The following is a 14,863-nucleotide window of genomic DNA, read 5'->3' as shown; positions in this document are numbered from 1 at the left end:
AAACCACCCTGCTGCTGGATGAGGAAGCATCCGAGAAAAATCTGATGGATAAATGTTACAATGGTGCCTGCCTCCGTCATCTGACTGTTGCTGTGCCAAAGTGAGATCATTAACTCTGTGTTATTCCCAACGACTGCTGGGACAGGTTACAACTCCAAACCTGTCAACGAATACCACTAATTACACTCTTAAACACTTGATCTCTGGGCCCTGCGGCTCCACGGGGCTTTAATTCAGTGTGTGAAAGAACGCAAAGTGTAAGTATAGCCTAGTCTAGGAGCCTCTCTACGGGATCAGGCTTAGATAAAACACATTTCTGGGCTTATATGACATAAAGAACAGCATTTTGGGGGCTTTTTCGGAGACTACAGAGTGATCTGGCCCAAAAACAGAATCATATGCATTTACTGAATACATTTTTAAGGAGCCTGACAATTTACAAAATAGTGTAGTATATACACTGAACAAAATTATAAACGTAACACTTTTGTTTTTGCCCCCTATTTTCATGAGCTGAACTCAAAGATTTAAGACTTTCTATGTACACAAAAGGCCTATTTCTCTCAAATATTGTTCACAAATCTGTCTAAATCTGTGTTAGTGAGCACTTCTACTTTGCCGAGATAATCCATCCACCTCACAGGTGTGGCATATCAAGATGCTGATTAGACAACATGATTATTGCACAGGTGTGCCTTAGGCTGGCCACAATAAAAGGTCACTCTAAAATGTGCAGTTTTACTGTATTGGGGTGTTAGACAGTTTCTGACAGTTTGTGCAGAAATTCTTTGGTTATGTAAATATTGTTGCAGCAGCTGCCCGGGTGGCTGGTCTCAGACGATCTTAGAGGTGAAGATGCTGGATGTGGAGGTCCTGGGGTGGTGTGGTTACACGTTGGATGTACTGGCAAATTCTCTGAAACGCCTTTGGAGACGGCTTATGGTAGAGAAATGAACATTCAATTCACAAGCAACAGCTCTGGTGGACCTTCCTGCAGTCTGCATGCCAACTGCATGCTCTCTCAATTACTTGTGACATCTGTGGCATTGTGCTGTGTGATGAAACTGCAGATTTTAGAGTGGCCTTTTATTGTGGCCAGCCTAAGGCACACCTGTGCAATAATCATGCTGTCTAATCATCATCTTGATATGCCACACCTGTGAGGTGGATGGATTATCTCGGCAAAGGAGAAGTGCTCACTAACACAGATTTAGACAGATTTGTGAACAATATTTGAGAGAAATAGGCCTTTTGTGTACATAGAAAAAGTATTAGATCTTTGAGTTCTGCTCATAAAAAAAGGGGGGCAAAAACAAAAGTGTTGCATTTATAATTTTGTTCAGTGTAACAAGCAAATAGCAAGGCACTGTGATAAATGCTGCATCACAGTTGTTATTGTTCCCTTTGCACATATTGATGTGAAAAGTTCATGTACATTCATGTAAAATTCGCTGCATAGACTTGCATACATTTCTCTAATTTCATTAATTATTGTGTAAATACAGTATATGTTCAACCTAATATACTGCTCTTACCCTAAGTGGAATATTTTCACACAGAATGCGTTTTTCCAGTGCAGTGCGCTATTTTTTCATTATTTTTCTATGTAAACGCAGTAGACTGTGTGCCACATTGGACAGAATTTTCACTTTCGATGTGAATGGACAAATTGCATAGACTATTTACAATTAAAAACAGATATACAATGCTTAACATTGCAAGCATGCAGGCAACTCACCATTCAGTCAATCTGAGATTTCACTCATGAACAGCCCATACTTTAAAGTGATGTTTGGACTTTTAAATTAAAAGGTTTCAGTTTACTATGATCAGTCCAAAAAAATAAAAAAAATAAATAAAAAATAATCCAAATAAGCTGCAAAAATCCAAAATCCTTGTAATTCTAATATCAGAAACCCAAATTCTTCAAAGGAATTAAATAATGAAGTAATAATTCTGTCACTTTTTACCCTCATGTTGTTCTAGACCTGCATGACATTCTCTCTAGCAGAATGCTTATTAACGTTTGAATATTTGGAAGTGCAAATATTAATTTATTTCACATGAGCATAAAAATGCAAGTTATTAAGACTTAAACGTATACAAGTGATAAAACTACAGAAAAAAATACGATATATCCATTTTTAGAGCCGCACACTCAGAAAAAAGACTATATAGGACATTACCAGTACATAACAATTTCAACATACATTATGAGAGAGAAATAAACAAAAAGTAAACCTGACCCCCATCCTCAGCTTCCAGGATTCCCTGCAGGTATTTGAAGGAGCCAGATTGTTTGGGAGCTGACACAGGTTCCTCATAGTCCTGAAGCATCCTGTAGACGTCTGACTGCGTGTCGAAACCGTTGCGGTTGCCTGATGAATTCACTGGCAGCTCAGGACTGAAACTAAGAGGAAAACACATCCAGATCTCTTTCTCTTCCACAAACATCTGCTACTGCCATATGTTTTCAAACACTTTCTCAGTGCATCACGCTATTTATAAAAGCTGAAGGAATGGAAGCCAATGTAATTGGTTTAAAAATTCTCAACACATTAGTTCAAAATCGATTAGTCAAATGTTTAAACACAGTAAAGCTTTAATTGTTAAAGTTGGAAATAATGTAAGTCACAATAAGTGACTTAAAAATAGTTTTACTACTTTTGGTTTCGAGCAGTTATTTCTGGCATGAGGAAATATTTCTGCTATCACTTTCCACCTGTTAGGACTTTTGAAAGAAGTAATTTCCCTTATGTTACTCCCAGAAATGACATGCTTTATAATTTAACAATAACAACACAAACAATTATCAATTCATCTATTATCAACAGATCTGATGAATTTAGTTTGTCTTAATGAGCTGACACAATTACAGAAATCGATAAATAACAATAGCTAAAAATTATAATTAACGCACTTCAAGTGCTTGATCTTGAGCACAGCATATTTCTGAAACTGATATTCATTTTACAAGTTTAACAAGAATTACCCCAATAATAAAGAATGAGTATGCATTAAAACCTTTGAAGGTACTGAGGTTTTTTTCCAAGTACACAGCAGGATTTTCCTGTTGGAAGTTTCCATGAGAGTGATCAGTGTTATGACAACTTCTACCTTAAGTACAGGAGGAATTCATAAACACTGGATTTGTCATCTTCAGAGTAAACAGTGGGATATTTGCAAAATATCAGTGCAGCAGATGTTCCCTGAACACTGTTCACTCACTATCCAGTTCTAACATGAACTCATTTTTTCATAACAATAGGCACGAAGAGCTGTAATATCTTTCAGTCTGAAGTGTTTATTGTTGTGTAGTGCTCTGAGTGAGGACAGGACATGTGCTGTAGATTTCCAACATGGGAAAGATGCTCAAAATTGCTTCCTTGATAAATCACAGCCTTGTGAGGATCATAAATATCAGTTTCTGGCTGTTGCAAGAGCAGTGTGGTTTGTGCTGGCTAGAAGTTAGCGGTGTACAGTTAAAGTGAAATCAGAACTGACCTAATTTACCTAGCGTGCTTTGTCTAATTGTTATTCCAAAGAAAAAAGCTTTATTTCTGTGCATGTGTGAAAGCTGGGAAATGGCTCACCTGTGAGGGGAGCCCAGGCTGAGGCCTGCCATCTGCTTCGGTAGGGCACCATTTCCGTTATTGTGTGAATACAGGCCTGCTGGATTATTGTACGTAGGTCTGAAGTTGCCGTTGTTGTAGGGCACAGTGCCTGTGATGGGACTCTTGGGGGATGGACTCTTGGGAGTGGGGCTATAGCCGCTGCTGATTGGTCGAAAGGTCTATAAAGAAAAAAAGTGATCTGAATTCCAAAAAGGTCAAAATACCAAAGCAAATTATTCACTGTCTGAATTGTAGGGATGTACTGATGCACCCCGAGCCGGTTGAAAATCGATTAAAATGTGATGATTTAAGTCGGTTGAGATGTTAAACGAATTGCGATACCGCTGGATGTGCGTTTATATGAATATATATATATCTCTGAGCAGAACTGACTGTTTTCTGAAGAGTTTAGAAGGTATTTTCTTTCATCTTGTTTCTGGATAATGCATATTAAAGTAGTTCTTATAAGCACAGTGCTGCTTTGTTTACAGCGGTAACCAAAGAAACGCTGTATCTCTGCTGTTCCATAAGCGCCACCTGCTGGCAGAGAGTGAATCTGCGTCTCCTTCAGCCTGGGTGCTTTTATGTATCATAATTTCACAAAGGTAAAGTCGGACCTTTCTGTTTTTGCTTTAAATGCTTTTTTCTATACTAGGTCCATTTTCTGATGTAAAATGTGGACATGCTGGAATTTCTTAAACAAATAACTAAATCCAAGCTTGGAAAGAGCGTTTTATTTTTTATTTGTATTTATATGAAAACATTTATTTTATTTCTACTGTTCATTTATATATTTATTTAATTAAGGATTTGTTTTTGTTATTTCACAAAGAAACGTGCAGCAGTATTGTGAATCGTATCTCATTGTGAGTTGAGTGAATGGTTGTGTACGAGTCCAGCACGATCCATGACTGGAAGAGTAAAACAGCCCTTGACAAGTTTACAGATCTGACATGCACCTAATAAACAGCTTACTTACAAATATGTAAATATTGACAGTTGCACACAAATTCCCCTCTGGTCAACTCAACACTTACATACAATCTATAGCATGCATTTTATGACATCAGCAATCATTCAAGGAAACTTATTTGTGTTATTGTTTGCAGATGGAGTAGAGATGCCTTTTTTTGGTAAACAGTTTGTCTGAAGTAGCATATTTGAAGACTAATTCTGAGAAAAGAAGAAACTTTTTCTGCCAAATTCAAAACTCTGCATGCCAGAAATACCAGGCCAGTTAATCTACGTCAAGATCAAACAAGCATTAATAAATTCTGGTGAAAATTCAGAAGGAATGGTAGCAAATTTGTCTACATTTTGCAACTGTGCTGTTCAGTTTTTTAATCCCATATCCAAATGTAATATGTACAGATATTACATTTCCATATACTGTATGAAATGAAGTAAACAAATCTGTTAGAAAGGGAAGTAATAAAAAAAAAAACATATATCTCTAACCTATATAAAAAACTATATTACTATATTACTATACTATTACTATTACTATATATTACTAGATTTTAAGACATGCACATGATGTGCATATACTGTACATTCATCCTAAAACCTAAAAGTACATGTATTTATTCATTTAGCAGATGCTTTTATCCACTGCCTACATAAAATATTGCTGACATACATGGTTGCTGTATATAATACCATGTAAAAAAAAATCATCATATAAATATTAATAGCATATGTACTAGCATATGTAATAGTGTAAATGTTTTAACTGAGATTTTTTTTTATGTGTTTTATGTATTGTAATATATGTTTCTATGTTTCTCAGGAGATATTAATTCTCTTGCCAGGCTGTTATTATCCTGTTTTTAATTAACTTGCCTGGTTAAATAAATAAATAAAAAAACATGAAAAACTACATAGAAAACAGTTATTTTAAATTGTAACAATATTTCACAATAGTACTGTTTTACTGTATTATTTGTCAAATTAATGCAGCCTTGGTGAGCAGAAAAGACTTCTTTCATAAAATTAAAAACCTTAATTATTCCAAACATTTGACTGGTAGTGTAGCATTTTTTAAAATGAGGTATTTGTAGTGATTGGTGCAAATCAATTACTGGACCATCATTAACAAACAGACTGAATCAAGAAAATGAATCAGGAATCAACTCTTTAGAGTCAATTCCAAAATGCATGGCTTAGCCGACTGTGTTTTACCAAAAAATAACATTATCTGAGTTTGGAACGACATGAAGGTGAATAAATAACGACAGAATTCTCATTTTTGGGTGAATAAACGTTCACAAGAGTCAAAGTGTGTCATCTAAGCAGTGCTCTGTCTTTCAGCTTCACAGCAGGGGGCAGAAAGATTCATCTGCAAACCACATTTTCATCTCTTTCAGGAAGGGGTTCAGTTTTCTGTTGACAATGAAAAGATCTCACATCCCTCTGTATTATGGTACAAAATGTTCCAAGGGCAACAAGTCAGTATGAAATTGCATTTCTCATTTTGAGTGGACAGAAGCCAGCTGTTCTCAGCTGCTCATTTAAAACAACGTACGACATTTTTTCTATGCGTATGAATGCTTTAATAGGTTCATATGCTTTTTATCATGTTATCTGTTCCCTTGAGGGCCACTTATAATGTGAAAAACAGAATTCTTTGCCACTGTATCTTTGTAAATAGCCTCACTGAATATGAATAGGAATAGGAGTACATGAAGTGCAGTTTTAGCTCCAACATCTCAATCCTGATTTTGTGCGAAAATGCATGGCAGGTTCACAAAACAATCCACTCAGAAATGTGGCGCTCCAACATAAAGATCAGACTGAAATGATCAGGGATAAAAATAAGCTTGCTAATGCTAATGTTTGTCTCAATAAATGTCAGTTAGTTTCATTAATGTCCACAAAGTGGAAATTTGTCTTGCTCTTATTGAGGAGGATGAGCTCATAGTACATCAAGCTCTTTTATCGTAGAAGACCATTAAAAACTGGGTTCGGAAAACATAGATAAACATATTTGTGATACAGATATGAGTAACATGAGGATGAGGTAAGATCCTGACACGCCAGGAATCCCCAAATCAAATTCTGCTCAACTAGAAATATGATAAGGCTGCATCCAACCCACTTTATCATGGAACTCATATCCACCCCAAAAATAAAAACAATTTTATAAAAAAATAATAATAATTATATATATATATATATATATATTAGTACTGTCAAATGATTAATCGCATCCAAAATAAAGGTTTTTGTTTATATAATATGTGTGTGTACTTTGTATATTTATTATGAATGTACACATATACAGTATATATTTTGAAAATATTTACATGTAATTTCATGCATATATTTATATTCATATAATTTATATTATATATAAATATATTTAATATATAGACATAGCATATTTTGATTTTTTTTTTTTTTTTATTGTTTATATTTTTTTTAATTTTATTTATTTTATATATATAGCATATTTTATATATTATATATATATATATATATATATATATATATAAAAATATTTTATGTAAACTAAAACTTTTATTTTGGATGAGATTAATCATGATTAATTGTTTGACAGAACTAATATACACACACACACACGCACGCACACATAATAAATATATTTAATATATAGACATAGCATATTTTATATATTATATATATATTATATTATATATATATTAGTATATTATATTATGTTTTGTTTCATATGTAATATATTTTTATATATTTCAAAATGTATTTCAGGGGCAAGAAAATACATTTCCAATCTTACTAAATGCAAATGTGTGATGGAATAGTCAGCTGGACTGTGTGTTATGTTCACACATGTTACAGACAACAAAATAAGGATTTTCTTCAAATGTGACATATGTGAATGCATTTTCTTGGACTAAAATATATAGAGGGCAAAATATATATTTTTAATGCTTTTAAAAAGATATATTTATATTTCTAGACTAAAACACAAAAATGGCCACAAAATATATTGGTTGAAAATATATACAAAACGTAAATGTATTTTGAAATATACTTTATTTATTGTGGTAGTTTTTTTTATTTTTTTTTGGTTATTTTTTGGGGGGAATATTTTTTTTTATTGTTTTTTTTATATATTTACATTTTTAAACTATAAAACAAAAATATATTGGTAGAAAGTATATTTCTGCATATATATGGAACTTTTGAAAATCTTGGAAAAGCATGACGGCAAAACCTCACAAAAATCAAACTTCACAAAGCAGTTCAAATTAGATCAGACGCCACAAATTTACAGACTGTGGTCTTGAAACGGGCAAGATTGGTTAGACCTTAACAGCAGATCATTTATCATCATATTTAAACATTTGTTATTTTATAATTATAAACACGGTTTGCTTTACACTATTTGGAAAATGATTGTGCCACAAGCTGATTAACACTGAAGTGAACGGAAACATTATGGTTATCTGAAACATATAAAAATTTTAATATTTGAAAACAATTACAATTCAGACCAATGCAGATTGTTCTGACTTTAACTGGGAAGGAAACACAGAGACTGAAACCTCTGGGAACATAAATTGAACTAGACCAACACACAGACTGCTAGTCCTGCTATAGATAATGTTTACAGCCCTGCTGAGGACGCAGCATCCAGAGGCATTTCTATAGAGAAAAGTTTGGCAGAAATCATCTTGTTTTTAAAACCTAGCCATTAAGGGCCTCTGTGTTGATGCACACTCCTTTACTTCACATGTCTGCCACAAAAGGGTGTAACTGCAATAAAAATGGCAGATTTACTAGTCTACACATCTGGTGTATAGCTTATAAAAGTGCCAGTTTTCTAGTCTAACACTGAAAACCATTCATTTGTACCTCTGTACCTTTTTAACCGTAAATTGTCACTATATAAGCTTACATTTTTGCTATTTAATAAATCTGGATAAGGCTTTTGTCTCATTAAATTGATTTATTTAACCTATTCTGCATTACGGTGAATGTAGAGGAGCACTGAAATAGCAGCCGTCGAAACAAACTCTGCTTTAACAGGCCACGCTTATCACGACTTCAGAGGAAATATTACGATAACCTTTTCAGACAACTAGTTTAAAAACTTCTTCAGATCTAACCAACCTCACCTGTGTTATCAGCCCATAAAAGGTTTATAAATTAAAAACGTAAAAAGAAGATGTATTAATACAGAAATAAGAATTTATATATATATATATATATATATATATATATATATATATATATATATATATATATATAAAATTTTAATTAATGCAATTCACTTTTACTTTAATGCAATTTAAATTACTGCAAAGCAATACAATGCAATGCAAAAACACATAAAAAACCACAATAAGGCCCCATTAGTTAATCCATTAGAGCCTTACAGTTAGAGAATAACATTTGCTACAATATTTATTACTCTTGTTGATTTTTGTTAATAAAAATGAACGTACAACTTTTGCTTTTAATAATGTATTAAGAAATGTTGAAATAAACATTAACTGAGATTTATAAAAGTATTTTTCATTGTTAGTTTGTGTTAACTAATGCAGTTAACTGTTAACAAATGAACATTTTTTAAGGGTTACTAACCATCAGCAGTATTTGTGGTACTGCATTTAATTTATTAATGCAACTGTTACATATATAGAGAAAATACTGAACTCAAAAATGAGGTGCCGTGTCCTAACATGGGGCGAAATATATGCATTATAACAAATTGAAATGCTCGTTTTTCTTTTTGAAAGAAATATGAGCTGGACATATTTCTGTGTGATTCAGACGGACAGCAATGACTTTAATAAAGTAAACTTTGCAGGGTTTCCTCATAATCGTCAGTGAAGGCCCAGCAGAAACACAGAAAGACCAGGGAATTATTTATGAGGAGTTTTTGTGTCTGCTCATAAATCCTGACCATCATCAGGTTTCACTGACCTGTTTTACAATGCTATCCCAGCATGCCCTTTGGTTCTGGGTGACTGCCCACAGAGCCAGAACATTCAGAACCATCTAAAGCTCCCTGCTACTGCCACGAACTGCTAGCAATGAACTGAATAAATCTTAAATGAACCCCAAGCCTACTTTTATTAATTAAGGTTTGCTGTGGGGAAATGACCCCTGATTTATGGAGGCTGATATCGACCTGAGCACTGCAAGGGAGATACAGAAGTTGAAGGGAGGACCTGATGGAAACCATATGGCTTCTGTTGACAGACTAAAACAACACTGCCAGCATTACAAAACCTCACCACCTCACCAACACATAATAGAGCGAACAACTAAACATACATTCAAAAATTCAAATTTAAGATTTAAAAAATTGGTTATTATCAGAGATTAATGCTGAAAATATCTGAGCTGGTTAATATTCATAATTTTAGTATTAATATTATAAATTATCACTGGTGGTAATTTTAATTATTGAAAATTATGGTTTTTGATTATTATTAATTTTTGTGGAAGATTTTGTTGATTAATATTTTTGTGTTTAGTGTGATTAATTTTAAAAAAGAAGAAAGAAATGAATACTTTTATTCAAGGATGCAGTAAATTGATCAAAACTGACAGTAAAGACATTTATAATGTTACAAAAAGATTTCTGTTTCAAATAAATGCTGTTCATTTGAAATTTCTATTTCTAAATAATCCATTAAAAAGTATCAAAAATCACTTTCCATAACTGATAATAAAAACCATTATTAATAATTGAGCACATTTTTGTTTTTACTGTATTTTTGATCAAATAAATGCATCCTTGATGATCATGTGAGACTTTATTTAAACATAAAAAATCTAATTAATTCTAAACTGACTTGTTTATATAGTATAACTTGTAGTGATCGATAAATATTGGTGACCCTGGACCACAAAACAGACATAATAGCCAGTTTTTTTAATTAATAAATAAGCTTTCCATTGATGTATGGTTTGTTGGGAGGACAATATTTGGCTGAGATACAACTATTTTAAAATCTAGAATCTGAGGGTGCAAAAAAACCCCCGAAATATTGTGAAAAATCACCTTTAAAGTTGTTCAAATAAAGTTCTTAGCAATGCATATTACTAAACAAAAATTAAATTTTGATATATTTATGGTATGAAATTAACAAAATATCTTCATGGAACATGATCTTTACTTAATATCCTAATGATTTTTGGCATAAATGAAAAATTATCGTTTTGACCCATGCAATGTATTGTTGGCTATTGTTACAAATATTCCTGTGCTACTTAAGACTGCTTTTGTGCTCCAGGGTCACATTTGATATTGATACATGACTGGAAAAGTATAAATAAAATAGGTAAGCACCAAGAATTAAACCCAATTTTGACTCAAAATAATATTAATGTTAACATGTATTTAATTCAAATAAAAAAGGGCTATAAAAGAGGGCCTTAAAAGCCCAGCAAATCACGGGCAATGGGCAATTTTGTTCCATTCATAAAAGAAATTCCGTCTCATATTACAAATCTGAGGTAACAAGAATTCAGAGCAATGAAACAATACCTCAGTTATGCTCTGACCTACACAGTCTGGGTTAAAATACAGCCTCTGAAAAATTCTTTGGCTCTACCACATGCTTGGCTGCGTCTACTTCCATTGGAAATGACGTGACTTGTTCTATCACTGTTCTTACAGACTTTCAACATTCATTCTTTCCAGTGGCCATGGCAAAAGCCACAATGACTTACATCTCAGCATGAGGCACACATCTGCTCTGGAAATCACTGAAACACACTTTATAGACGTTATGACATACAGCCGCCAAATGCGAATGTGATTTTACTGAAGATTTGTGTAATGCCCAACCGATTCCTATGTCAGGGCCAAAAACCATTTCAGACCATCTGTCTCGTTTACCACAAAATATCTGACATACGCTATTTTTCATGACGTGACTGAATAGAAAGAAAGCTTTAGCATCATGTTGAAAATGTATTTAAGGTTGGATGAACTGGAGGAAAAATACTATAAAAGTCAATGGCTCAGCGAAATATTATACCAAAATTATACCAAAATACTGTCTATGTAGTAATAATGTGACCCCCTTTAAAAATTAATTGTTAAAATAACAGTCTAAACTCGGTTCTCATATTTATTAACTCTTTCCCCGCCAGCGATTTGGATGATTTTCACTAAAATTTGATGGCCTACAGTATATTTTGCTGTATGAATATTTAAATATGCAATACACCAAAATAAAGATCAAAGCCTCTACTTTTTCTGTTTTATTCTAGCTTAAAGCATTCTTTTTTATCAACACTTGAATATAGGTAGGATTCATAAAAATTGATAATTTTGAGCAAAAAAGGTGAGAAAAACACATTTTTATCAAAAACTACATCTGGATAATATTCAGTACGATTATCAAAGCATAAATCCAGTAAATCGCTTCCATAAACACCTCCAAAGCTTGCACAGACATATACCACTTCCTGGTTCATCATTTTACTTTTAATGCAGTTTTCATTTATATGCTGTCTATTGCTGATGATCTCATTATTTATCATATGCGTCTGTTTACATAAGAGATTGCTAGTTTTTCTGTCCTGTTCACGTGTGTTTTTGTTCGGGAGGTTTTGTACTCGTTCAGAAGATGTGTAATAGCGCCCCCGAGTGTATAACATTTATAATATGAATCTGTTTAGATAACTCATCAATGGCGGTGAAAGAGTTAAGTGAGTGGCATTATAACACTTTGGTTCGGTCTTTATTAGAGATAAAACAGACCGAATTGTACGAAAGCCTGTTTTCACCACTGAATAAAAAATAAAAAGGTAACTGCAAGTGTTAATCTCACAATTCAGACTTTTTTTCTGAAACAAACTTCCATACAAAACTGATCAGAAGGCAAAACATAAATATATTTGACATCAACTGGTCCTCAGATTCTGAAGGTGCTTTTGTAATGCAATTTTTTTTAAGATTTCAGCATTGTGACGTTGTTTATATTTCTACGAATTGTCAAGACAGGCAAAGAAACAGCCACCTGTTGATCAAAACATGCTCATGTGAAGCTAAAAGAATTCTGCCATTCACTGCAGAGAAGCATCTGCTAAATGCCTTGAATTAAAATGTAACTGAAGCTGTGAGGGTTTGAAAGCATCCCATTATACATTAGATTTATGCCACCAGCCTTTATACCTGTGACTCAGACTCCAGTGTGCCGGTGTATGGACTTGTCTTGTTTTCTTCTATTCCAGTTGGAGACCAAACCTTTCCAGATCTAAAAGACAAAAGCAGTGAGGTGAGTGAAGCCATATACAGTAGCTGCATACATGAGTGACAACAGTCTGCTTGTTTATCTATAACTGAGAACATTCCTGACTGATATCAACGATCAGTGTGCTTGCTTGTCAAGAAAATCTCAAACAGCATAATGGTAAAACTAAAGGGATATTGAGCATCTTTGGGCGAACAAAGCAGGCGGTTTTTACACCTACATGCACACAGCCATACACAGATCTGAGCAACAAAGAAACCTCTGTGGTCCCTCCCTCCCATAATGGAAACTTCATCACTGGAGCATGAATGCACCCCCTTCTGAGTTGGCTTGGATGTGGCAGGGTGAGGCAATGGCTTAGAAATGAATGTCAAAGTGACTTAGGGTCATGTGGATGTGACAAATTAAAGGATGCTTTCCATATGAAACCCACTCGAATAAAGAAGCTTTCAAATGGTCGTAGTTGGAACACTTTTTGTTGTATTTATGGTTCTTATGGCAGACATGCTGTCACAGGTGTGGGTATTTTTTTTTTATATTAGTTTTTTTGATTTTATGGGTCTTTTTTTTTTGATTGATTTTTTTTGGTTTGTGTCCATCAAATTCCAAAAAAAAAAAAAAAAAAAACATTATATAATCAAGTATTTTTTATTGTAAAAGTATTACTTTACTGGATTAAAAAAATTAAAAAAAAAATATTATATATATATATATATATATATATATATATATATATATATATATATATATATATATATATATATATATATATATATATCTTAGTGTATATGTGTCACACTACACTATAATAAATGCATTTCCAAGATTATTTGAGTACATTTTAAAATAAATTTTATTTAATTTTAATTTAATTTGATCATTTAATTTAATGTCTTGGTTGCCAAATTTGTTGAAATTGAAACCCGCAATTTCTTCATAATGTTTTAGTGAAATTTAATAGCAATTTCAGGCCTGCTACATTTGGAAACATTAGAAAATTCCCACGAGACACGTGTCAAATAAACAGTCAAACTCTTAGTACATCAACAACGTGAAGTATTGTGTGTTTGGGAATGAGAGGAAAATGAGAGAGGCAGATGCAGTGGGCAGAAATGACGCACACAATGCACCATTTTGTTTCCACTCTTTCTCCATTATAATCTATCAAGTAATTTAGAATTCAGAATGTGGCACATAATTATGCATTGGGAGGCTGTTCAAAATCTGTCTTCTATCAGCACGACTCTGACTGTAAGAGACTGACCTCTTCATGAGGACAGATGGGATCTCATGAGCATTTGTATGTATTTTACTTAAAAGTGTAGTTCTACCACACGTACATTTACTTATGTTTGCATAGACAATAAAATGATTGATGCCATCTAAAATGTAAATTTGTGACTTATGATCAACTTTATAGACATAAATATGTTTATAAATAATTGTGAATTAATTGTTTTTATTGTATTTATGTTTTCGTTTGCATTTGTTTAACGCAGTTGAATCATTTACTTCATTTGAAATTGTTACAAATTGGCAGAACAGAATGAAATGTTATAAAATAATTGCATAATGTTAAACCAGACTACACTTACACAAGGAATAACATTTATGTAACTGTTTAACCATTACTTTTTTTTCACACTGTTATTTAGACTTCTTTGGCACTGCTTTTTGACATTTTAGCAATAAACATAGTTGTAATCACCATGATTTGTTTGCATTTTTCTTTATATTGTATATACTTCATAAGAAATAGTGTTAGGATTAGGTTTAGAGTTAGATTAGCAGCTCAAAAGTACTATATACAGTAGAAATAATTTTTAAAAAGTCATCCCATTAGCTCATGTTATAAGTGGGTGTCTCAGCCCTGTTGCTAAAATAAAATGTTCCTGTCTATCATATTTTCCTTCTGGTTGGGATTCCTTGAATGAGTAACTGAGTTGCAATAGTAGAGGGTTTGCTTTGGCTCCGCTGCTTTGTTTCATTTCCATTTTCAGGAAGGTGACTAATGCACAGATGTTTCCAGAAAACACAGCGATGAGC

The 14,863-nt window shown here is 33.1% G+C and overlaps 1 protein-coding gene across 1 annotated transcript in view; it reads right to left on the bottom strand.

Moving 5' to 3' along the window:
- Positions 1–14,863, bottom strand: part of LOC109046120 (PDZ and LIM domain protein 4-like) — a 33,695-nt gene that overhangs the window by 3,776 nt on the left and 15,056 nt on the right. Inside the window, exons 3-5 of the mRNA XM_042747704.1 lie at positions 12,739–12,820; positions 3,594–3,793; positions 2,247–2,410 (exon numbers count right to left, since the gene is read on the bottom strand). Of these exons, the coding sequence (XP_042603638.1) occupies positions 2,247–2,410; positions 3,594–3,793; positions 12,739–12,820 (446 nt within the window). The remainder of the gene's footprint in view (positions 1–2,246; positions 2,411–3,593; positions 3,794–12,738; positions 12,821–14,863) is intronic.

The sequence above is a fragment of the Cyprinus carpio genome, chromosome B21 (genome assembly GCF_018340385.1).
Source record: "Cyprinus carpio isolate SPL01 chromosome B21, ASM1834038v1, whole genome shotgun sequence".
Lineage (NCBI taxonomy): Eukaryota > Metazoa > Chordata > Actinopteri > Cypriniformes > Cyprinidae > Cyprinus > Cyprinus carpio.
This window is presented reverse-complemented; position numbering and strand designations above follow the sequence as displayed.